Raw genomic sequence first — 22,637 nt, 5'->3', positions numbered from 1 at the left:
TCCCTCTGTATCTGGCATGGGACCTGGAAACAATCTGGCAGCAGACACCGAGGAAACAATTGCTGAATAAATGGATGCTCAAAATGGACCCACCACTTTAATCAAAAGATAGAAGAAAAAGAGTTTTGGGAGTCGGGAGGTAGCGCAGTAGGTTAAATGGACGTGGCATGAAGCCCATGGACTGGCGTAAGGATTCCGGTTCGAGCCCCCGGCTCCCCACTTGCAGGCGGTGAAGTAGCTCTGCAGGTGTCTATCTTTCTCTTCCCCTCCTCTCTCCATTTCTCTCTGTCCTGTCTAACAAGGATGACATCAGCAAAGACAATAATAACTACAACAACAATAAAAAAAAACACAAGGGCAACAAAAGGGAAAATAAATAAATTTAACAAAGAATAAGAGTTTTATGTGACAGCTCATTAAAAAAAAATCCATCTAAATACAACAGTTTGATCTGACATAAATGGTTGTAAGCTGAAAAGCAACTCTGGTCGAGGTGCTTGAGAGGCTGTATAAACATGTGTAAGGTCACTTTTTTTTTTACTTATTACTAATGAACAATATTTAATGTGTGGCAAATTCCTTATGTGTAGCCAATGCCATGGCAGACAAGCTTTAAACTGTTTAGTTATGATGATTTACTGCATGAGATTGCACCTGCATCATAAAATCCCAGTGAGGAGACTTGAAATCATCAATTAACTCAAAACTACTGTGGACCACTTTTTCTTTTTTAATAAATATTTATTTATTCCCTTTTGTTGCCCTTGTTGTTTTATTGTTGTAGTTATTATTGTTGTCGTCATTGTTGGATAGGACAGAGAGAAACGGAGAGAGGAGGGGGAAGACAGAGATGGGGAGAGAAAGACAGACACCTGCAGGTGTCTTATCCCCCTGCAGGTGCGGAGCCGGGGACTCAAACTGGGGTACTCATGCCGGTCCTTGCACTTTGTGCCACGTGCGCTTAACCTACCGCCCAACTTCCTGGACCACTTTTTCTGGCTTATGGTAGTGCGGGGGATTGAACCTGGGGCTTCAGAGCCTCAGGCATGAGAGACTCTTTGCATAACCATTATGCTATCTAGTCCTGCTTGTGCTGGGCCAGTTTATGTAAGTCACTGAAATGGGAAAAGTTAAGTGGTCGGGCAAACAGGTAGAGCACAGGACTTGCATGCCTGAGGCTCCCGATTTGATCATGGCACTGTGTGTACCAAAGTGGCGCTCTGCCTTCTCTCTCATTCTCTCTCTCTCTCTCTCTCTCTCTCTCTCTCCCAGCCCTCTTCTCTCTCTTGTGTGAAGTGCTTTTCTTTCATATGTAGTAAAATACTTCTAGAAAGAGGAATACATTAATAGGAGAGCCGTTACGAGACAAACTCCAGCTATAATGTTCAGTAACAGAACAGAACTGCAGATTAAAAATTTTTGTGGTTGGAAGTCAGTCACTCGTTTAAAAGGTAAGCTATTAAAAAAAAAAAGAAAAGAAAAGAGGCAGATGTCAGTGAAGACAAAGGGAAGAGTCTAGCCATTCTAGACTGCGTGGGAACAACAGACCTGTCTGAAGATAAGCGTGGTCCTGAATTAAGGACAGCTTTGACCAAAGTCTTAGCACAGGACGCTAGCACGAGCAGCCGGTTATCATTTATTTTTGTTTGTTTGTACATCCAAGGTAAAACTGAGATATAACAAAACAAACAGACACAAAGTAATTCCTGTGGAAGAGAAAGGATGCGCACGGGAAGTGGCAGCAGGAAGGGTGAATCTGGAAGAAAAACGGCCTGCAAAAGAAAGGGCGCATTTTCTGTCGGACACAGCTAGTGCTCTAACTATATGCTCATCTGCTTTTACCTAGCTTTTCAGACAGTGCGAATGCAAATAAATAAACTCCCCAGGTGAGCAGTGAGTGAGAAGGCAGCCCACCCTGGACAATTTCCAGTCACTTAAGGGGCAATCATTAGAAAGGCCTGAACACTGCGGCCCATTTCACCACTCCCACTGAGAATGTGGGGCTGGAAGTGCTGGGGACGGCAGGCTGCTAAGGGGTGCTATGGGGTGCACCCGTCCATTAGGAGAACCACAAGTGGAGGTTTACAAGAGCGGCACAAATAGCTATTGGGAAAACAACTCACTGTGGGGGTGAGGGTGGGGGCAGAAAAAAAAAATGTAGGCAGATCACTAAGATTAGAGATCCCAATGAGAACCAGGTCCAAGTGCAACCTCCGTGTTGATTTTGATTCTCAACGTGGCTGCAGGGGATGTTTTGTACTTAGGACACAGTGACAGAAGCAAAAAATCGTATTAGTAAAACCGTATATAAATTCTCCTCTCACCACTCTTCCCCACCTCCTCGTACCACGGCACTGTCGTGATCCATCTTGTCTAGTCTGTTTGAACGCGGTGTCAGAGAGCGGACTTTCAGGGTCTCACTGATGCACTCTTAGTACTAAGCCACCTCCCTGACCCAATTTTCCCTTTTCCTCCCTCCATCCCTTCCTTTCTCTCTCTCTCTCTCTCCAGGAGAGCACAGGGTACCGCCCCTCCATTCATCGAGCTCTACTTCTTCTGTCTTTGTTGAATATATGTGATGCCTCATCTTCTATGCCTCTAGACATTTTCAAAGCATACAGGTTTTTTTTTTTTTTTTAGTAGTTTATTTTACTTGGTGCCTCATACATGCATTAATATTGCTGTGCTGCCTCTCTGGCCTATTTAGAAAGGTTCTCTATGACTTTTAGAGCGAGGAAGAGAAAGAGTGGCGTCACAAGAGAGACTCTGAGACTCGTGGCGGAGCGGGGACACAATGCAATAACTGCCTTTATTGATCTGCCTTACTTGTATCTTCTGAAGTGGAAGTGGCAGGTCGGAAAAGGAAGTGGGTAGGATAGGGGGTGGGGAGAAGAAAAGAGTGTGAAAGTAGCAAGCTTCCATCAAACCAGTGGGGATTAAACCAGTGCCCTGCAGGCAGGGTAGGTGTCCAGCTGTTGTGAAGGTACTAACCAGTGGGGACTAAACCACTACCCTGCAGGCAGGGCGGGTCTCAGGCAAAACAGTGATTATGTAAATAGACCACAGAATCAAGCAACGCAGGGGAACCTGGCGTGATGACCAACACGGATAGAAACAGAAGGGGTCTTTAGAAACAGAATGAGCCAAAGGAGAAATGATGACCAACAAAGAGGGGTGTTCAGGGACAAAGAGAAGCACCGAAGTATCACCCCACCGTCCGTGCAGCCCTTGTGATGTTCATGGTGCGGCCATGTGAGATGTAAATGGGGCCCCACGTAAGGAGGACACACAGTCGACTGGCTGAGCTCGCTGCCGACGCAGCGATACATTTCTCACCAGATGCACACGCACGGCCTTTTATTGTCACCAATAAAGAAGGGGCCTTAAAAACCAAAGTCTAAGAAGGGCGGAAGCTTAAGCTCAACAACCACATCCGAGGACCCTAGGAAAAAGAAAGGGCAAATCTAGACAGACAGCTGTAGAAATAATAGTCAACCTACATCTGCGACCTTGGGAGAACCACTGAAGCTTCCCATGGAGAGGATGGGGGTGGCGCCACGGTGGGAGTGGTGTGAAGTTGTACCTGTTATTTTGTAAACCAATATCACGTTACTAATAAAACAATAATAATAAAAACACCAACCACATCAGGGAGCCAGGTGGTGGTTGGTACACCTGTTTGAGCGCACACACTACAGAGCACAAAGACCCAGGTTCAAGACCCTGGTCCCCACCGGCAGGGGGAAAGCTTCAGGAGAGGTGAAGCAGGGCTGCAGGTGTCTCTCTTCTCAATTTCTCAGTCTCTATCTGATAATAAAGAAAGATTAAAGTAAACTAACAAGCAGGTGGGCTAATGGTATTGTGTGGGGAGCTGGTGTCAGAGTCGGGAATAAGACTAGAAAGCTGGACCAGGGAAGAGAGCAGCTCCCAAATGTGGGGAAAGTAACTGTAAATCCCATCAGAGCAAGGCAAAAACTAGTGAAGTCATGGGCCCCTTGGAATAGACTTAAAATAGACCTACTAGCTTTTTTCCAAAATGGAGACCCCAAATCTTCATCTGCAATATAATCTTGCCTTTAGGTTCATGATTGGTCAACAATTTGTTCTGCTTTATATCTTAACTCTTTTTCAGCCACCAGGTTCCAGATGCTACCAAGATGCCAACCTGGCTTCCCTGGACAGAGGACCCCACCGATGTGCCTTGGAGCCCCGCCTCCCCAGAGTCCCACCCCACTAGGGAAAGAGAGAGGCAGGCTGGGAGTATGGATCCACCTGCCAACGCCCATGTCCAGTGAAGAAGCAATTACAGAAGCCAGACCTTCCACCTTCTGCACCCCAAAATGACCCTGGGTCCATATTCCCAGAGGGATGAAGAACAGGAAAGCTTCTAATGGAGGGGGTGGGATATGGAACTCTGGTGGTGAGAACTGTACCCCTCTTATTCAATGGACTTGTCAATCATAATTAAATAAATAAAAAAAAGATTAAAGAAGACTTCAAAAAGCCCACATCATATTCATGGAAGATGTAGGAAAGCGTGCTCTGCTGTACTGTGACAGATGAGATTCAGAGTGGGGAGTGGGGGCTGTTTGTAGATCACAAAGTACTGGGGTATGTGCAGAAAAGCTGGTGACAGAATCAGCACACTGAGCATGACTTTATTTTTTAAATATTTATTCATTTATTCTCTTTTGTTTGCCCTTGTTGTTTTATTGTTGTAATTATTCTCTTTGTGGGATAGGACAGAGAGAAATGGAGAGAGGAGGGGAAGACAGAGAGGGAGAGAGAAAGACAGACACCTGCAGACCTGCTTCACCGCCTGTGAAGAGACTCCCCTGCAGGTGGGGAGCCGGGGGTTTGAACTGGGATCCTTATGCTGGTCCTTGTGCTTTGTGCCATGGGCGCTTAACCTGCTGCACTAGCGCCTGACTCCTTAAGCACAAATTTATAAAAAGCATGAGGTCCTTGTTTGTTTATTAGTGTGAGAAAGAGTGGGATGGAGAGGGAGAGAGAGCTACAGCATATGAAGAATTTAACTTGGGGGGCCAGGTGGTGGCACACCTGGTTGAACGCACATGCTACCATGTGCAAGGACCCGGGTTCGAGTCCCTGGTCTCCACCTGCAGGGGGAAAGCTTTGCGAGTGGTGAAGCAGAGCTGTAGGTATCTCTGTCTCTCTTCCTCTTTATCACCCCCTTCCCTTCCTCTTGATTTCTGTCTATCCAATAAGATAATAAAAATAAATAAATAAATAAAAAGAATTCAACTCAGGACCTCATGCTTGACAGTCTAATGCTTTATCCAATGCACCCCTCCCTTGGTTTGGATTTTTTTTTTTTAATTTTTATTTATTTATTTATTTATTCCCTTTTGTTGCCCTTGTTGGATAGGACAGAGAGAAATGGAGAGAGGAGGGGAAGACAGAGAGGAGGAGAGAAAGACAGACACCTGCAGACCTGCTTCACTGCCTGTGAAGCGACTCCCCTGCAGGTGGGGAGCCAGGGTTCGAACCGGGATCCTTATGCCGGTCCTTGTGCTTTGCGCCACCTGTGCTTAACCCGCTGCGCTACAGCCCGACTCCTGGTTTGGAATTTTTTAAAATACCATTCCCTGGGGGACGGGCGGTGGCGCAGTGGGTTGAGCGCACGTGGCACAAAGTTCAAGGACCAGCGTAAGGATCCTGGTTCGAGCTCCAGCTCCCCACATGCAGGGGAGTTGTTTCACAGGTGGTGAAGCAGGTCTGCAGGTGTCTGTCTTTCTCTCCCCCTCTCTGTCTTCCCCTTCTCTCTCCATTTCTCTCTGTCCTATCCAACAACGAACAACATCAACAATGGTAATAAGAATAGCCACAATGAGGCTACACAACAAGGGAAACAAAAGGGGGAAAACTGGCCTCCAGGAGGAGTGGATTCAGCAATAACCATGGAGGAAAAAAAAAAAAAAAAACATTCCCATATCCATCAAGTAACCTACAAAGCATGTCAGAAATGAACGCTCTGCATTTGAATGGCAGGAGAAACCAGTGCAGGTCAGAGTCTCACTCCATGTGGGTGCGTATCAGTCCTCATGGTCTGGATCTGAGAATTCCTGCACTACTGCTACCACCTAGGAATTTTCTGCTGTTGTTATCACTAAGTGTCAGTGCTCTAGGCTGACTTTTTCAGACAGAAAGAGAGAGAATGCAGTACTACTCAGTAGTCTAAAAAAAAAAAAAGACTGTAATGGGTGAGGGGGTGGTGCACCTGACTCAAGGCCTCTCACCCGCCTGCAGAGGGGACGCTTCACAAGCATTTGGAACAGGTCTGCAGGAAATCTCTTTCTCTCCCTCTCAATTTTTCTCTGTCCTAGCCAATTAAAAAGAAAAAAAGAAAAAGAAAGAAAAGTTCACTGGGAGTATTGAGCCTCAATGACAGCACTAGCAGCAGGGGACGAAATGGATGGGACTGGCAGTGATCGCACCTGGTGAAGGAAGGAAGGAAGGAAGGAAGGAAGGAAGGAAGGAAGGAAGGAGGGAAATGAATGAAGGACAAGTATGGGATGGTTTCACTCATGTGTAGAATATAGAAAGAACCGAAATACATGGAGTTGAAGAAAGAAACCCCACACACAATATATTCGGCCCTATCTATGGCCTTGGGAGAACTATGCTGGTTACCAGTGGAAGGGGACAGAGAACTGTGATGGTGGGACTGGCATGGCATTACACCCTCTTATCATCTTGTAACTCATTATTAAATCACAAATATACACATGAGAGAGAGAGGGAAGGAACACAGCACTGAGGCTTACTGCAGTCCGGTGGGATTAGGTTGGATTAATATTCAAAGCCCAGGTCCAAAAGGGAAAGGCCTCTCAGTGTGAGAGGTTGAGGTTCCCGCCGCAGCTGAGGGCTGTTCTCACCCTCAAATGCTCACTAACCCCCACTGCTGCCTCCGTTATTTGCCACTACTTCCCTGCAGGAAGAGTTGAGCTCTGAGACAAGTCACATGCATGGACACGAGGCACTGACCTTTCCTTTGGATTTGTTTGAAATTTGAAAGTAGGACTTTTCTAGTTGACTGAATTTGGTAGTTTTCTTTTTTGATTTTGGGGATACTGTTAATATTCATTGATACGGAATTTATTTTACTTATCGTCATTACTAGATAAAGACAGAAGCAGAGAGAGTCAGAGATCACATTTTAAAACATTTCTGTATTCATTAACAAGAGAAGAAAAAGCCAAAATAGTACTACAGCACAAGGCTATTGGAGACTGCAGTCAGGAACTCCTGCCTGAGAGCCCAATACTTTATCCGCTGTCACTTCCTTGGACTAAAATATCTTTAAGCTTTTTCAGTCCCATGAAATGACCTGCCAAGTCACATCAAGGACCAAGGAATAGCCACTTAATAACTGTTTGTGAAGTAATGATTTTTTATTCACATAAAGAGTTTTTCCCACTTGGAATTCCCACTATATTTGAATCAGTATTTAGTGTAACTATCATGATCTCAAACACCTTTTGGCTTCTCACTGTGGGACACAGGGATTTCTGGAACCTCACACAGATGGACAATATTCAAAGATATTATGAGAAACACAAACACTGATGTGAAGAACCACAGGTGAAAACCAATACAGATACTGAAAAGGGAACTTGTATGCAGAGAGTAACAAAAGTCATGAAAAGATCAAGGGAACCTGCTTTTCCATGTTCGCGCCCTCGGTTTGAGCCTGTGCTGCGGGAAGCTTGGCTGCTGTGGCTCCCTTTCTCCCTTGGTCTCCTTTCCACTGAAAAAGTTGGTCTACTGCCAAGGTCCACGTTCAGCAGAGAAGCAATTACAGAAGCCAGGCGGACCTTCCACTTTCTGTACCCCAAAGAGAATTTTGGTCCAGACTCCCAGAAGGATAAAGAACAGAGAAGTTTCACAGAGAACTCTGGTGATGGGAAGTATATGGAATTAGAACCTGTTATCTTACAATCTTGTTAATCATTATTAAATCACTAACAAAAGAGAAAAAAAATAAAAAACCAGAAAAAGAAAAAGCTAGTCTAAAGCCGTGAAGTCCCAGAGGTGACCCAACAAAGAAAGGATGGGTTTCTATTTGTAGGATTTTTGTTGCTGCAGTCAAGAATGAGGAGAGCTACCGAGTGTCTTCTGAGCCCTCCTGAGAGCGGGAGTGGTGTGGACCACTGACAAGGCAAGTCCCAGAAACAGTCTTTGATTTGGATCCAGTGTACCTGCTCTGGGCTCAGAGCAGTGAACGCCATCATTCTTACTCATTTCCAACGCCCAGTGTGAGACGTAGACTTAAAACATAACAAGTAGGGTAACAGACTGTGAGTTGGGGGGTGCTTCCTATCTCCCCGGGTAGATTACCTGCCACGCCATGTTTATGGCCCGGGCCGTAGCACCAGCTGGGAGTGCTGGAGACTGGCGGAGGCTGCGGACGGCAGAGAGGACCTCAGTCAGAAGGCAGCTCGAAGCTCTACCAAAAGAAGTCGCAGTAACATTTGTCGTTAAACACAAATGGGTCCTTACCATGTTTCCTTTGCTGGGATTATTATTATTTCTTAAATTCCATAGCCTCAAAAAATACATACTTTCGGGGGGGGGGGGGGGTCGGGCGGTAGCACAGCGGGTTAAGCGCACGTGGTGCGAAGCACAAGGACCGGCTCAAGGATCCCGGTTCGAGCCCCCGGCTCCCCACCTGCAGGGGGGTCGCCTCACAGGCGGTGAAGCAGGTCTGCAGGTGTCTGTCTTTCTCTCCCCCTCTCTGTCTTCCCCTCCTCTCTCAACTTCTCTCTGTCCTATCCAACAACAACATCAATGGCAACAATAACAACAAGGGCAACAAAAAAATAGGGAAAAATGGCCTCCAGGAGCAGTGGATTCATGGTGCAGGCACTGAGTCTCAGCAATAACCCTGGAGGCAAAAAAAAAAAAACCTAAATAAAATAAAATACATACTTTCAGAGGCAAGGGAGCTTGTTAAAAAAAACAAATTTGTTGTCACTGGGGCTTTACCATTCTGGGATGACTATTTCTGGGGGGGGGGGGGGGAGAGACAGACAGACAGACAGACCACAGCATGGAGCTTCTCCCAGGGTGGTGGGGGCAGGGCTTGAACCGGGGTCACAGACATGGCAAAGCAGGCACTCTTTCAGGGGCGCTATCTTGCTGGCTCTAGCCTCATTTACTTATTTAGTGGTGGAAAAGAAAACAAAAATCCAGCTGAGTTATAGGAAATGAAAACAGTTTACACTGATGAAATATGCAGGAGTAGCACGGCTCTGGAGTTGACTTCTAACACTGGCTCTGTCATTATTAATAGTATGACCTTTATTGAAACATATCCATTACATTTTAGTTTCTTTTGTAAAAAATAAGGATTCAACTAGATGAATGACAATATGGATATAATTGAAAGTCAGAGAGTGAACTGTCCAGAGTCCCTGTAACAGCCTACGAGTGGGAGTACTTATCACTTAGGAAACAGCAAGTGAGGCAGCTACGGAGTCAGGGGCCCGATCAGTCCTCTGGAAGCTGGTTCATGTCGTGCTTCCACTGCAAAGACAGGGCCCCTCAGGGCAGTCTGTTCCGGTGTCTTCTGCAGACATCGAGCAGGAGGATTGGTTGGGAGCTGGTTATCTCAGGCAAGAAGCAGACCCTTGTAAGGATTCAAACACCGGGAGGACCAGCTGGTTGCTCGCTTAGCTATCTTCCTCCTCCTGCTAGAAATAACCCCCAAGTGTTCCCTTGACTTGAAAGTTCAAGTAGTCCACACAATCTATATCACACCTCTGTGAGTTAAGACATGAGCTCAGCGACAACAAATACCCTTGCTCTCAAAGCAGTCTTAAGTCTTTCGCGGCAGAAACGCCTCTTGGGAAGGTCATTTTTCTAGCTGCAGTTTGCAACTTCCGCTGCCTACACTTAATTTGAAAATGCAACTCTGCTTGAGTTTTCTGTTTCTCCAGCCCTGACCCCGAGACTTGGGCACCTGGCCACCAGGCGGCGTGTGGGACTCAGTGTCTGCACTGAAGAGGTCTTTGCTGAGTGCCTTCTGATGTGGCCGACAGGTGCCCCTGGATATCCACTCCTCTCCCACTTCCTTGATATTAAGGTCCCAACTATTATCTTGAGACACATTCCCCCCCACCCCGGGAGATAAAATGACATTTCTAAATCTTTGTCCTAAGTGTGACCATGTGAAGCTATTTTCACCAATAAGACAAAAGTGACATAATGCACAGGCCCATCTCGCGGGCATCCTTGTAAGACCGCCGTATGCGCACCTGCCACGTCTCTTTCTGCTGGCTGAAAACCAGCAAGAACCTGGCTGGTCCCCCAGCAGCCTTCAAAAGACGAAACACACAGAAATCAAAGTGGCGAAACACACAGAAATCACCGGACAAGCAGCCTTCTCCCATTTCCGACATCATCGAGCTGGTGGTCATGGCTCAACTTTTCCTGCAGCTCTTTTATGGGAAAAGGGAACTGCCTGTCTCTCTAGGCCGTGTGGTTATTTTAACCTTTCTTCTTCCGTCACAACTGACTCTCATCTAAATAAAAAAAACCTTAAGACTCAGATTCGTTTTAAGAAACAAATCATGAAATGGAAGGTGACAGTGGGGACGCACATGCCCACACTAAGTAGAGCGTGTACTACTGATGACACCATGCTGTTGATTTAGCTCTTTTTTTTTTTTTTTAAAAAAAAAAATGGTGTTTAAAGTTATTATTTATTATTTGAATGGAGACAGAGAAATGCAGAAGGGGGAGACAGAGACAGATAGAGAGAGAGATACAGAGCTTGGGAGTGCAGCTTTCCTCCTGCAGGTGGGGACCAGGGACCGGGAGGCAAGGTGGACTCGGGTCCTCGTGCACTGTAATGCGCGTGCTTGACCGGCGGGGACCTCTGGTGCCTCAGCTATGACAGTCTGCTTTAACATTTCACTGACAGGAAGTTAACAAGACTGTGAGATGACAGTGTCTAGCCCCACACCACACCCACCTCCATAGTTCCCATCCTCCCACCTCTCACACAGAAACTCCTAAGTCTTAGAAATAGTTTATTTGCCTCTCTTTTTTTTTTTTTTTTGGCGAATCCATGTGGATCAGACCCCTAGACTCCGCATATGAGTGAAACACCTGGTTGCTGTCTCTCATCTCTTACTTCACTCAAGCATAATCACCTCCGTTTGTGAGCACGGTCTTTTTGCGTAACCATTACGCTATCTCCCCTGTCCAGAAAATAGAAACTTTACTTGTGCATCTCAAATGCCATGACTACTAGAACAATGTCAATAAAAATTAGACCTGTAAATGCAACACTATCTGCAGACACCTTAAATATTAAACAAAAACCAACCACACTGTGTATAGGAGCTGTGAGACGATGCAGCAGGTAGAGTGCATGCCTCAGTGCATGTGGGGCCCCACACAGGAGAACCACCGATGGCATCAAGCAAATTCCACGGGTGGCGGTGCGATCAATGCCTTGGCGTGTCAGTCTCCCTGGTCTTTCTCTCCATACACTGTCCCTCCAAGTCCCCAAGCTTAGCATCAATTCTAATTAGTATAGTTGCTGTCTATTGTATTGAGTTTATGCACAGCTTAACTCCTGACAGTTATGGGCTCTAATTCTTCACCTTCTGAGGAGTCAATCTAAGCCATTCAAGTCAAATCAACTGCAGCCCCGACCCTGTGACTCACTAACGTCTTGGCAAAAGCAAGCTCAGGCCACTGATGCGCGCCTCGCGCCTCGGTCCCCCAGGAGAGCCATCAACCAACAGGGCTTCTTCTTCCAGCCGCCTCCCCACACGCTAAGTCACCAGGCCTGGGTTCAGCTGCCTTTCCTGCCCTTCTCTCGGTGCAGACCCCGTTTCCTCAGAGGCCAGTTCAGAGAAATCCAGAGGAAGATGAGCACAGGTGTGGGTGGGTCCTGAGCGTCCTTCCATCTCACTGAAGTGAAATCGCACAGAAGAACCCTCAAGGTATCTCCCCAGATCTACCATTATGGAGACCGCTGGCTCAAACCTCAAGTCACCTTGTGCTTTTTAATGGAAGTGGGTTACATATTCTTCGGCTGCTGCAAAGGAATGCCTTTTCATTAAAAACTAAAGAGAATTTATTTTGAGAAGTGTAGATACTGTAACAATCATACGCATAAGCCCTATAACTGAATTCTTTATGATAAGGTAGCAAAAAAAAAGTTTTCTTGTCATTTTATAGTCAATCATCTATCTATCTATCTATCTATCTATCTATCTATCTATCTATCATCCATCCATGGGCTCATATATATATATAAAGCATGTGCTCTATTATTGAACTGTAGCCCTGCTCCAGTCCAATTATTATTATTTTTTCAATTTTTATTTATAAAAAGGAAACACTGACAAAAACCGTAAGATAAGAGGGGTACAACTCCACACAATTCCCACCACCAGACCTCCGTATCCCATCCCCTCTGCACTGATAGCTTTCCTAACATAGTTGATATTGGAGGGAGAGAGAACATACACACCGAATGCAAACAGACAGCAGCCAATCTACAGTTTCTGTACAACAAACAGAATTCTAGAGGGCAGGACTCTGTGTATATGAGAATATATCACTGTGAAGTATAATATCAAAAAATAGCCTGTCCACAATAAATCATCAAGAACCACAGACTCAATTTAAGGCGGCTTGCCAAACGGCCACAAGCACAGCGTCCTTCCGAAGATCTTCCGAAGTGACAGTCCCCATTCCTTCTCTTTGCTTCCGTGCTCCATGGAGACCTACAGCGTCTACAGCTACCGGTGAGAGCACGGCTATAAAAACACACCACCATGTGTCCAGTAGTCAGCGTGCGCCACGGACGTAGAATGAGTTAATACTCAGAAACGGTGTGTGCCCAAGCTCAGCACAAAAGTTAATGAGTATTAAAAGACTAATCAACGGGCTGGTGGCATGTTCTCCAAATTGCAAAGTCAGTAAGCTAGCAATTACAAGAGTTCTCACCAAATTTCCAAAAATCACGGCTAAACTGAAGTAAAAATTCCCAGCATCTTGGCCGACTCAAATAATTGTGTTTTAAATATTTCTGTTCAGTTATGTAGCCAACCACTTTAAGGGCAGCTCTCATATTTCATATGCACTACGGTTGGTAAGCCTCAGAAAAGTCAAGTTTCTGTTAAGTAAAGAACAGGAATCAAGATGATAAAATCTGTTACTTACAATTCTTAGCACTTTCCTATTATATTGACTTACGTGTCTTTGCCCCCATGAAATTGGCTTTTCCTTCTAATTTACTGTCTTTTAGAAAAAGCAGAAGGTTGTTAATTGAGTTTATTCACAGTACGCTCAGTTCATTGTTCTTTTTCAGGCCTCTAAATTCTGATTTTCATTTTAGAAGAAGAAAAGCCAATCTTTCAGTTGGTTGAACAGAAATGACTTAGTGAGAAAGCCCCAAAGCACTTTTTTTTTTTTTTTTTTTTTTGCTTTGCTCCTGTCCTTTGTCATCCAACTTTTAGTCGCAGGGCAAACTGTTCCACACATAGAAGTCAGCCACAGAGGTACCCTGAAACAGGCTAGTGGGCAAGAGTCTTTCTTCCTGAACTTACAGTGAAAGCCTACAAATATGCAGCAATGAAACAACAGAGGCAGTTTCAAAATGAAAGGTGGTAATAAGATTCTTCACGCAGCTCCACGGGAACCTGGGAATTACAGAAACATCCATCCCTCGACACTCTGCCAAGCTTCCTCTTCTCATCCAGGCCAGGGTGGTATCAAACAAGACCAACGGAAGCCTGCACCATCTCCTCGGTCACGGGGGGGGGGGGGGATCGCGACGAGAAAGTTATCTCATCTGCGTGCTCAGACTGCTGTAGTTCAACTTTTCATTTCGCACTGCAGGCGGCCCCGTGCTAGTAAAGAATGCTAGCTCCTCATTATCTGTTCACAGACGAAATTCAACTACCACTGCCCTATTCATTTTGACTATGAGCAAACACATTATGGATCACAAATATAAGAGATGCTTCAGGTAGACCAGTCATCACCGAATCTGTTTTACAAACGTAATATGTGTCCTATTTACTTATTGGGTAGAGACAGAAATCAAGGACAGGAGAGGCAGGCGGGGGCGGGGTGGGGTGGACAGACATGCAGCATGGTTTCACAAGTCGCAAAGCTTCCCACCTGCAGCTGGGGACTTGGAACCTGGGTCCTTGCACATTGTAATAGCTATGCTCAATCACGTGACACATATAATTTCTTTCTTTCTTTCTTCTTCTTTTTTTTTTTTTATTGCCACTAGGGTTCATCACTAGGGCTAGGTGCCAGGAATCCTGGTGGCCATCTTTCTTTTTTTATTCCCCCTTCTATTTTATTTAAAAGGACAAGTTGAGGCAGGGGAGATAGCATAATGGTTATGGCAAACAGACCCTCGTGCCTGAGACTCCTAAGTCCCAGGTTCAATCCCCTGCACCCCATAAGCCAGAGCTGAGCAGTGCTCTGGTGTTTCTCTCTGCATCTCTTTCAAAAATAAAATAAATAAAATATATATTTTTTTAAAAGGACAAATTGAGAGGGGAGGGGAGATAAGAGAGGGAGACAGAAAGATAAACACCTGCAGATCTGCTTCACCACTTGTGAAGGTGGGAAACCCGGTTATCCTTGTGTGGGTCCTTGCACCACCATGTGCCCCCACAAATGTGATTTCTAATGCTCATTATTTCTACTTCTTTTAAAAGACATGAGCACAAGGTTCTAATCAATATTATGTGGCAGTGACATTTACAATTAAAAATTGGAAATGAAAATCTCCATCAACTACAGATGGGATAGATTTTTATCCAAAGCTATTTTCTATTAATATATGTACCCCAGATGAGAAGAAAGTTTTTCCAGGAATCAACCTTCAAAATGACATTTCTGATACAGACCAAGTTCGATCGGCTGCTCTTGCCAGAAATGGATACTGGCTGGATCCAGCTGGGTGGTGGCGCACCTGTTTGAGCCCACGAGGTACAATGCGCGAAGGCCCGGGTTTGAACCCCCTGGTCTCCACCTGCAGGGGAAAAGCTGTGCGAGTGGCGAAGCAGGGCTGCAGGTGGCTCTGTCTCTTTCCCTCTCTCTATCATCCTTTTCCTTGTCAATTCTGTCTGTCTCTATCCAATAAATTAATAAAGATAATAAAAATACTTATAAAAAAAAAAAGGCTGGATCCTGACCCTTTAATGTAGACAGCCTTTGCCACAGCTAAGCGTTTCTTCGGCCCTTCTTCTCCTTCTATCTTGCCAGCCACTCATCAGGCGGCCGCCATTAATTGTGTTGACCAACCAGGCAGGATAATGTGCATTTTGGTATTTGCTTAAAAACAATAATGTACCTCACAAAACAGGAAGAGAAAGGACAAACAGCCCAGGGGAGCAGTCTTTCAAAGTCACATGTAGAGCAAAAAGGAACACCAAGAGTCAGATGAGATCAGAAATGGCATCTGCCTAATGCTTGTCAGTGAAAACAAAAACAGAATACACCCCGCCCCCCCCCCCCGCCCCCCCAATGCTGTGATTTCTACTACACACCATCAGGGTTTTTCCCACCCATGAATCAACCCCTCTCTGGAGCCCATTTCTACAACGGCAGGTCATGGTTGGCAGTATTCCTGAGAGCCTGATCAAAATGTGAGAACATCTGCCAAGCTCACACTTCATGTCAAAGCTCTGTCCCGTACACTTGAATGTAACCACTGCAAAATGGGTTTTAAGCGAGTCAAGCCAGTGACGGTGTGACAGTGTTGTGCATTTCAAAAACACCTTGACACAGTGAGAGAACTGCTTTCATAAATCGGCAACAGGCAGGATGCATATGAGTGACTGGGAGACACAAGATTATCTAGGTGGCCAAGTTGCAGATGCTTCCATGACACCAACCTGACTTCCCTGGGCAGATGACCTCACCAATGAGTCCTGGAACCCCACCTCCCCAGAGCCCTGCCCCACTAGGGAAAGATAGACACAGGCTGGGGGGATGGATCCTCCTGCCATGTCCAGCAGGGAAGCAATTACGGAAGCCAGTCCTCCCACCTTCTGCACCCCATAAAGAACTTTGGTCCAGGGGTGGGGTGGTGGTGCACCTGGTTGAACGCACGTATTACAATGCGCAAGGACCCGGGTTCAAGCCTCTGGTCCCCACCCGCAGGGGGAAAGCTTCATGAGTGGTGAAGCAGGGCTGCAGGTGTCTCTCTGTCTCTCTCTCCCTCTCTATCACCCCCTTCCATCTTGATTTCTGGCTGTCTCTATCCAATAAATAAAGATCATAAAATTAAAAAAAAAAAAAAAGAACTTTGGTCCAGACTCCCAGAGGGATAAAGAACAGGGAAGCTTCCAATGGAGGGGGTGGGATGCAGAACTCTCAGTGGTGGGAACTGTGTGGTACTGTCCCCCTCTTATCCCATAATCTTGTCAATTATTGTTAAATCATTAATAAAAAATTATTGGGGGTCGGGCAGTAGTGCAGTGGGTTAAGCGCATGTGGCACGAAGTGCAAGAACCGGTGTGAGGATCCCGGTTCGAGCCCCCGGCTCCCCACCTGCAGGGGAGTCGCTTCACAGGCGGTGAAGCAGGTCTGCAGGTGTCTGTCTTTCTCTCCCCCTCTGTCTTCCTTTCCTCTCTCCATTTCTCTCTGTCCTATCCAGCAACAACAGCAACAACAACAATAACCATAATAATGATAAAACAAGAGCAATAAAAAAGGAAAATAAATTATTTTTAAAAATTATTACACAAAGATGATCTAAGTGGCATTATGCACAGAGATGTATTCTGCCCTCACTTTCTAAAACACGGATATGAGGAGCAAAGCATCATGCTGGGATCTGCCAATCAGTGTGTTCTTCCAGATAGCATCTCTGTACATGGTCCACTCCCTCCTCCAGCAGCGAAATGAAAGGTTGTGTCTGAGGAGTCCAACATCAGGGAACTTTATGTTGTGGAGAACCAGGCTCGAACTGCCAGTGAATTTTCCAGTAACAAAGTAGTTGGCATCACTGAGCTGGCTTCCTTCACAGCTTAGTCAGGAAATTTCTGGCTGCTATGTGCAGGGCTGACAGATCTCTGTCAAATTTTATCTTCATTTATAAATGAAAACAGCGTGTATCAGGTGGCAACCTGTTTCTTTTGGGTATCACCAGTAAAGAATATTACTACTACTACCACCAGAATACAAGCTATCTGATAGGAGAAATCACTCCAAATAGCAGCGGAGAAGGGGAAATCATCACTTCTGAGCTGTCATTGGTCCAGGTGCTCCTCACTCCCCCAAACTCTGGAGTAATTCGCTTTACACTCGAGCACCAGCTGAGTAGGAGGGAACCAGCAGAGATGATCGAGAGCCACTGGCAGAAGACAGAGGTTCTATCGCGAGCAAGGCCGAGCAAGTTCAGGGCAGGAAAGGCAGCACATGGGGAGAAGCAGAAGGGATGGACACTACCTGAGTGACCCTGGTATTGCTGAGGGGACAGGCATGCATGCAGAGACGAAGGTTTGTGCACACACGCCCAGGTGTACGTACGTACACACACACACACACACACACACACACACACACACACACACACACACACACACACACACACACACACACACCAAGTAGGCCCAAAGTAAGTCATACACTGCAGGGAGGACAGACACATTTTCAATACTTGGAAAAAAGTGCAAACAAGAATAGTAACCAAAAGTGTTTTGTTTGTTTTTTTAATCGCAGGGGCTCTGTGCCTGCAGTATGAATCCACTGCTCCTGGTGGCCATTTTCCCCATTTTGTTGCCCTTGTTATTGCTGTCGTTGTTGGATAGGACAGAGAGAAATGGAGAGAGGAGGGGAGACAGAGAGGGGGAGAGGAAGACAGACACCTGAAGACCTGCTTCTCCGCTTGTGAAAGCGACTCTCCTGCAGGTGGGGGGCCGGGGGCTCGAACCGGGATCCTTATGCCGGTCCTTGCGCTTTGTGCCACGTGCGCTTAACCTGGCATGCTACCACCCATCCCGCCAAATATGATTTTTAAAGTGGAATCTAGGATTACGGTGAATTATTGTGCCAAGAAAGCACCAGCCAGGGGTTATAAAAGGCCCCTGCAGTAGATCCTTTAGACAATGATTCACCTTGAGAATAAGAAGCAAGCCAAGAGAGACATAGCAGATGAAAAGTCTACTGTGTTTTCCAACACTGAAAATAAATACAGATCCTACGTGTCAGGTACATCACATACATCATCTCAGTTAATACTACAGGAATCCCGAAAAACCGGTGCTATCTTTATTGTGCAGCTGAAAACATTTGCAGCAGAAAGACGAAATACTCACTCACTGTCATCACCCGCTGAGCATATGACAACACTCAGGTACTGGGAACAGGGCTTCTCAGCCATGCTCCCAAGTCTACTGGGGACATCTGGTTTTACAAATACTCTTATACAGACCAAGGGTCGGCAAACTGTTTCTTTAAAAGACTTGTGGGTCGCACAGGTGTCCCTACTGTACTACAGTGTTAGAAGCACCCAGGGCCATGCGGTAAACGTATGGGTGTGGCCCGTCCACAGAGATGTGTGTCCACCTATGTTCACAGCAGCACACTTTGTAAGAGCTCAAACCTGGAAGCAGCCCAGATGTCCAACAAGAGATGAGTGGCTGAGTAAGTAGTGGTCTATAAACACAGTGGAATACTACTCAGCTATTAAAAATGACGAATTCACCTTCATTCAGCTCTCATCTTGGATGGAGCTTGAAGGAATCCTGTGAGCCGAGATCAGCCAGAACAAGAAGGATGAATATGGGATGATCTCAGTCACAGGCAGAAGCTGAGAAACAACAAGGGAAGGGAAAAGACAAAGCGGAAAGATCCTGGACTGGGTTTGGAGCCAGTCCTTTACTTTGCACCAAAGTAAAGGACTGGAGGGGGCCTTTTAGGCCCTGTGCATGATGGTGGAGGAGGACCTAGGCTGGGCGTGAGAGTGTTTGTAGTAAACAGAGATTTTTATGCCACGTATCAACAACCGTACTTACTGTTGAATGTAAGCCATTACCCCCACCCCTTTGCCAAAACCAAAAGCATATGGGTGCGGTTGTTTTCCATAAAACAGAAGGTCAATTGGCCAAACTGGTATCGAACTGGGGTTAGCAAAGCACCCTGAGTCAGACCTAGCCCACCACCTAGACTACTTCCAGATGGATGAAAGGTAACACAGCAAGCAAGCAAACTCAGAACAAACAGAGGTCCTGGCTTCACAGACTCTTTCTTACAGCTCTCTAGTGCCTCTTGTTCTTATCCTCATACAAGGGCAGGGAACACCTTTTCCTCCTTCTCCCAAAGAGCCACTTGGGTATTTAGAATATTATTCATGGGCTGCACAAAGTTATCGACTTAAAACCAGGCGGTTGAGCCAGCCAAATAGCTCACCTGGATAGTGTGCTGTGTTACTGCGTTCTTGTTCAGCTTCAGTCTCTCTCTGTCTCTCTCCTTCCCCACCTCTTCCTCTATCTGATAAAATAACCCTGGAGTGAAGCCCTGGTGATAACCAAAACCAACCAACCACCACCACCACCAACAAAACCCAAGCACCTAATGTGAAAAAACTCAGGTTTATTAAAATTTGAGCTGTGCCTGCGGTGGCCATGGCAGGGTGACAGCAGATGTTTTCTGACGGGGGTGGGGGGGGAAACCATGGTGAACCCCACTGTCCGTCTGACAGTGACCTCTCGTCGCAAAAGAGGCAGAGACATTGCGCGTCGTTAATCACACTACTGAGATTAAATTCTACATACCTGGACTGTCTGGTAATCGGAAGCATCAATTCCTTTCACAGTTACCTCGCGGAAGACTCTCGGCTCCAGTTCCTCTTTGGTAAGATCACAGTGATAAATGATACCTGGAAGGAAGTGGGAGTCCTGGCTTAGTGCAAAAGACCCACTATAAACAATGGACAAAAGTCATATGGCCAGCCAGAGAGGACTTCCAGGTGGTCGGAAGAGACACTACAGCAGGAAGCTTAGAACCACCTGGTATGAGGAGTGCTATCCAGGTGCCCACTCTCCATCACCAGCACAGGTTACCTTCCTTACTATTATAGCCAGGGTATACGATTTTTTCCTCCAGGGTTATCACTGGGACTCCTTGCTGGCGCTACGAATCGACTGTTCCCGATGGACATTTTTTCCATTTTATTGGGTAGGATAGACAGAAGTTGAGAGAAGAGGGAGGAGATAGACAGAGACAGAAAGACAGACACCATTTGTGAAGCACCCTCCCTGCAGGTGGGGAGCCAGGCTTGAACTGGGATCCCTGCGCTTTGTACTATGTCATACTATGTGTGCTTAATCAGGTGCGCCACTCTCTGGCCCCTGACCAGTGTATAAATTTAGAGTCCAGCACAGTCTGTGGCTCTGAAAAGGTGTAACGAAAACATAACAAAGCAGAAAACCAGATACTAATTACCCACACTTCACAGCTCCACTGCAAACCACACCAGCAATACAGAGGCCATTCAGCTGCTGGCACCGTCATTAGCCAGGACTGAGCAGTGTTTCCATTAACAAGAAAAAAAATAGTGAAGGTTACTGAAAAGACTGCATTGCAATATTAAAAGTTGCTAAGAGTAGATGTTTAAAAGTTCTAATCACAACATTTCACTGCAGTCATCATTTCATAACGCAAATTAATATTAAATTATACCTCGGGGCCAGGTGGTGGCGCACCTGGCTGAGCTCAGGCATTGCAGTGCCTGCCGAAGGACCCAGGTTCAAGTCCCTGGTCCCCACCTGCAGGGGGAAAGCTCTGCAAATGGTGAAGTAGTGTTGCAGGTGTCTCGCTGCCTCTCTCCTCTATATCCCCCTTCTCTCTTGATTTCTGGCTGTCTCTATCAAACAAAATAAAGATAATAAAAAAATTAAAAAACAAAATAAAAATTAAAAAATAAATTACACTTCAGTAAAAATCTTCTTAAGAGCCAGGGAGACAATTAATTCAGTGACAGAGTATAGAACTTGCAAAGCAAAACAAAACAACAAAACCTTAAGAAGCAGAGGTCAAAAGTGGTAAAATTTTTATGTAAAGTCATCCTTTATGTCAAAGATCTACTTTATGATAGAAAAAGAGAGGGGAAGGGAGGGGAGAAGAGATAAGAAGAGAGAGAGAGAGAGAGAGAGAGCGGGTTATCGAGCTGTAGGGCAGTGTTAGGGACCAGGTCTGGACTCTCTTAATGCTGGTCTGCCTCCTCAGCCACTACGCTGGGTCGTTCTACAGGAGACGTGACTGAGAGCGAAAACTCAAGTGAACTGCTCAGAGTCAACAGTCCATCAACAGGGATCTCTTGCTGGGTAAAACAGGGCTGCTGACAGCTGGCGGACACTCACTAGTCTGTGGACAGTGACACGTGGATGGCAGTCAGGAACCAGAGGTGACTGTAAGAGGCACTTATTTTTAAACTGCTTTCCAAATTTTATTAGTCCCATAAAGAGATATTTCCCATTTTCAAGGGTTTACATGAAGCCACTCCATGTCTATGAAATACCTACATTAGTGTATTTTAAAAATTTTTTTTCTTTATTTTCCCTTTTTTTGTCCTTTTTTTTTTTTATTGTTGTTGTGGCTGTTATTGTTGGATAGGACAGAGAGAATGGAGAAGAGGGGAAGACAGAGAGGGGGGAGAGAAAGACAGACACCTGCAGACCTGCTTCACCGCCTGTGAAGCGACTCCCCTGCAGGTGGGGAGCTGGGGGCTTGAACCGGGATCCTTATGCCGGTCTTTGCGCTTTGAGCCAAGTGTGCTTAACCCGCTGCGGTACCACCTGGCTCCTGTTTTGTTGTTTTTTAACTAAAAGCAATCCCTAGAGGACTTTTTCTTTTATGATAGCACACACTATACACTATACACACCCTATACACTAGTGTGTGGTACCGTGCAGAAGCCATTCTAGAAGCGGTGATGCAGGCTGAGCAGCAAGGAGGGCCTGCCAGGTTCCTTTCCCAGCAATGACAGGAGACACGGCGTGATGCTCACCAGGCCACTCCTGCTTCCCCTACACCCAAATCTGTTAGTTTTCGTGTGCCATTTGGCACGTTATTGGGGAAGACTGAATAAAGACCATCTAAAATCAGTGACTGTTACTGCATGCCACGAGGACACTCGACTTTTTGGTATTAGGGGATGCGTGGCATGATACACATCACAAATGCATGAACAGATACCAAAGTTCCAGCTTATTTAACCACTAATTAAAATCCCGTGTCTTGAATTCAACGCACAGTTGTGACTTGTGAGGAAGTATTCGTTGTCCAGAGTGGCTGGTGTGGAAATAACACGCCCACATAATTCTTTAAACACACATTCTCAAATCTTGAGACTTGCTGGAAAACCAGACACCAAACTGTATTCCCATACAACACATTCAGCTTTGACCGATGGAATATTAAAACAGCAGCTTGCTTTTTTTTTTTTTTTAAAAAAAATTTATGCGTATATTTATTATTTATTGGATAGAGACAGAGAAACTGAGAGGACAGGAGGAGGTAAGGGAGGGAAAGAGACAGAGACACACCCGAAGCTCTGCTTTACCACCTGTGAGGCTTCCTCCCCCACTGCAGGTGGGGACCAGCGGCCTAAACCTGGG

General features: G+C 45.8%; 1 protein-coding gene across 2 annotated transcripts in view; it reads right to left on the bottom strand.

Moving 5' to 3' along the window:
* PREP (prolyl endopeptidase) overlaps positions 1–22,637 on the bottom strand; it is a 105,204-nt gene that overhangs the window by 17,426 nt on the left and 65,141 nt on the right. For both annotated transcript variants that reach the window (XM_060190699.1, XM_060190700.1), the window contains one exon: positions 19,794–19,897. In XM_060190699.1, the coding sequence (XP_060046682.1) occupies positions 19,794–19,897 (104 nt within the window). The remainder of the gene's footprint in view (positions 1–19,793; positions 19,898–22,637) is intronic.

The sequence above is a fragment of the Erinaceus europaeus genome, chromosome 4 (genome assembly GCF_950295315.1).
Source record: "Erinaceus europaeus chromosome 4, mEriEur2.1, whole genome shotgun sequence".
In the NCBI taxonomy this organism is placed as follows: Eukaryota; Metazoa; Chordata; class Mammalia; order Eulipotyphla; family Erinaceidae; genus Erinaceus; species Erinaceus europaeus.
Note: the sequence above shows the minus strand (reverse complement) of the source record. Positions and strands in the feature narration are given on the sequence as shown.